We start from the raw sequence: 2,142 nt of genomic DNA on the forward strand, positions 1-2,142 counted from the left end.
TGGATAAGAGGGAGGCGTAGTTTTATATTTAAGGGAGAAGGTGAGTGATTCTGTTTTCATAATCACTTCTCGTGCTAAGTTACAGAGTGATTTTTTTTTTTTAAAGATTTTATTTATTTATTTGACAGAGAGAGACAGCCAGCGAGAGAGGGAACACAAGCAGGGGGAGNTTCTCCAGTGCCCTTGGTTTCCAGAATATGCCCGAATGACGTCTGTCGCATTTGGAAAAGTGGTGCCAAACTGCGTGTGGATATCACATTGCTGGGATTTGAGAACATGAGCTGGATAAGAGGGAGGCGTAGTTTTATATTTAAGGGAGAAGGTGAGTGATTCTGTTTTCATAATCACTTCTCATGCTAAGTTACAGAGTGATTTTTAACAAACAAAATGTGTTTGCATTTCTTTACCTGACCCTGTCTGGGGCTTTTTTTTTTCTTTTTTGGTTATTCTTGTTAACTTTTTAGCTCACGGTTCCTCAGTTTTATTTCTTTGTTAGTTCTCTTAATTCTCTTGCCCGTATCATTTACTACCCAACATTGTTACCCTTTTGACATGTGTCTGTCCCATGTTCCTGAGCATTGAGTTTGAGACTCTGTCTAGTATTTCCCCATTTTCCCTCCATAAACAAGCGTGATCCTCCCAATGGAGGGTGAGAAAAATAGTATTGCCAGACCAGTGTTGTGCATAAACAATTTACAGTAATTACGTAAATCATGTACTTTAAAAAGTACACAGATGTGTTGCCAACAAAGAAGGCAAATTGTTTTAAATATCTGTAACTTCGGGAAAGATGGCCTTTGGGCTGTGGACACTGGCCAGATAATCCCCATGTCAGTAGGCAGTCCGTAATCAATAGTCTTCAGGTTTTATCTGATAGCACTTGGGGGGAATGTGAAAGATGATGCACTTTAACTTTTGAGGCTTCCTTGTTTTTGCATCTTCGTGGCGTGACGCTTAGTTACGCTCTTGTTTCCATTAACAGACAACCGGGCAGAGCTGATGGAAGTCAACCACGATGACAGAGTGGTCACCACTGAGCACTTTGACCTTTCCCAGGAAATGGAGCGCCTCACTCTGGACTTGATGAAGCCAAAAGGCAGGGAAGTTGAGAGGCGGCTCACGAGCCCAGTCATTAACACCAGCCTCGATACTAAAAATATTGCTTTTGAAAGGTACGCGTTTAGGGTCTGCATTTTAATGTCTAATCCCTTTACTGCCGTCTTTAGTGGCATGTAGATATCAATCGGAAATTTTGGGTGGGTTGGGGTTTTTCTAATATGGTATAATACACAGTAGTGGGTTTTTAACACTGCTTTCTGTTCTAACCAAGTAGAAGCCATGGCTGACGTCCTCTTCCATAGATCATTTTTATAGCACATTGGTTACATCTTGGAAAAATGTCTTCATATTCTTTTGTGGGCCCTTTCTAATGGATCTTACTTGAATTTTTTGTTTTGCTGTTTGGGGATCCACAAGACTCCCCAGTCCCAAACCATGGAGCTTTGAGTTTCTGGAAGCTAGAATTGACCCAGTATTGATTGTGGTTGTACTGATATTAGTCAAATTCACCCTTACCATATTGTTTAATGTGGTCCTTTCCCCCTGTGAGGCCTAGTAGTTTAGAGCAAGGGTCTGGAGGAGTTTTCGGTTCTATTCCAGATTCTACCAGAAGAAACCTCTGGAGAGGTTTGTGCCTTGGTTAACCTGGATGAGAACAGTGTCTCTGCTCATCTGCCTCTGGGCCTTGCAGAGGCGTGGAGAGCTTTTGAGTGTAGGGGAGTAGAGGCTGTAAGAGCTGTTGGCCTGAGTGTTTTTACCTCAGAATACACTGAGCTGAGGGAGTCGGCGAGAGCCCTGAGTGTTTGCCTAGGATGTCACATCCAGCTCTCTGTAAACCAGAGCAGCATAACCTGCGCTAACGTGGACACATATTATCCTGGATTTAGGCTTTCTTTACTCTTAATGAATATACTAACTTTCCTCCTTTTTCTTTTTGTTCCCATAAAATTTGTNTCCATAAAATTTGTTAGTAAGACAGAGTTTTCTGTTGAGTCAAACATAAGATTGAAGTGCCCTTTTCTTCTAATTTAGATGAACAGTGGAATTAGGGCATCTGTTAGTAGCAGAAGAGAAAACCCAAAT

General features: G+C 41.6%; 1 protein-coding gene across 1 annotated transcript; it reads left to right on the forward strand.

Annotated features, from left to right (window-relative positions):
• The first annotated feature begins 177 nt into the window (after positions 1 to 177).
• Positions 178 to 1,362, forward strand: LOC117800756 (ankyrin repeat domain-containing protein 13A-like). Its single transcript, XM_034653314.1, has 2 exons — positions 178 to 322; positions 983 to 1,362. The coding sequence occupies exons 1-2, from the start codon at positions 277 to 279 to the stop codon at positions 1,234 to 1,236; spliced, it is 300 nt and encodes a 99-aa protein (XP_034509205.1). The 5' UTR covers positions 178 to 276; the 3' UTR covers positions 1,237 to 1,362.
• The last annotated feature ends 780 nt before the right edge of the window (positions 1,363 to 2,142 follow it).

The sequence above is a fragment of the Ailuropoda melanoleuca genome, unplaced genomic scaffold, assembly GCF_002007445.2.
Source record: "Ailuropoda melanoleuca isolate Jingjing unplaced genomic scaffold, ASM200744v2 unplaced-scaffold77115, whole genome shotgun sequence".
Taxonomy (NCBI): Eukaryota; Metazoa; Chordata; class Mammalia; order Carnivora; family Ursidae; genus Ailuropoda; species Ailuropoda melanoleuca.

What these genes read in the sequence shown, in the direction of transcription:
- LOC117800756 (XM_034653314.1), top strand. Translation starts at nt 277, where the DNA reads ATGAGCTGGATAAGAGGGAGGCGTAGTTTTATATTTAAGGGAGAAG. An exon ending in TTTTATATTTAAGGGAGAAG is followed by an intron (nt 323 to 982) that starts GTGAGTGATTCT and finishes TTCCATTAACAG; the next exon opens with ACAACCGGGCAGAGCTGATG.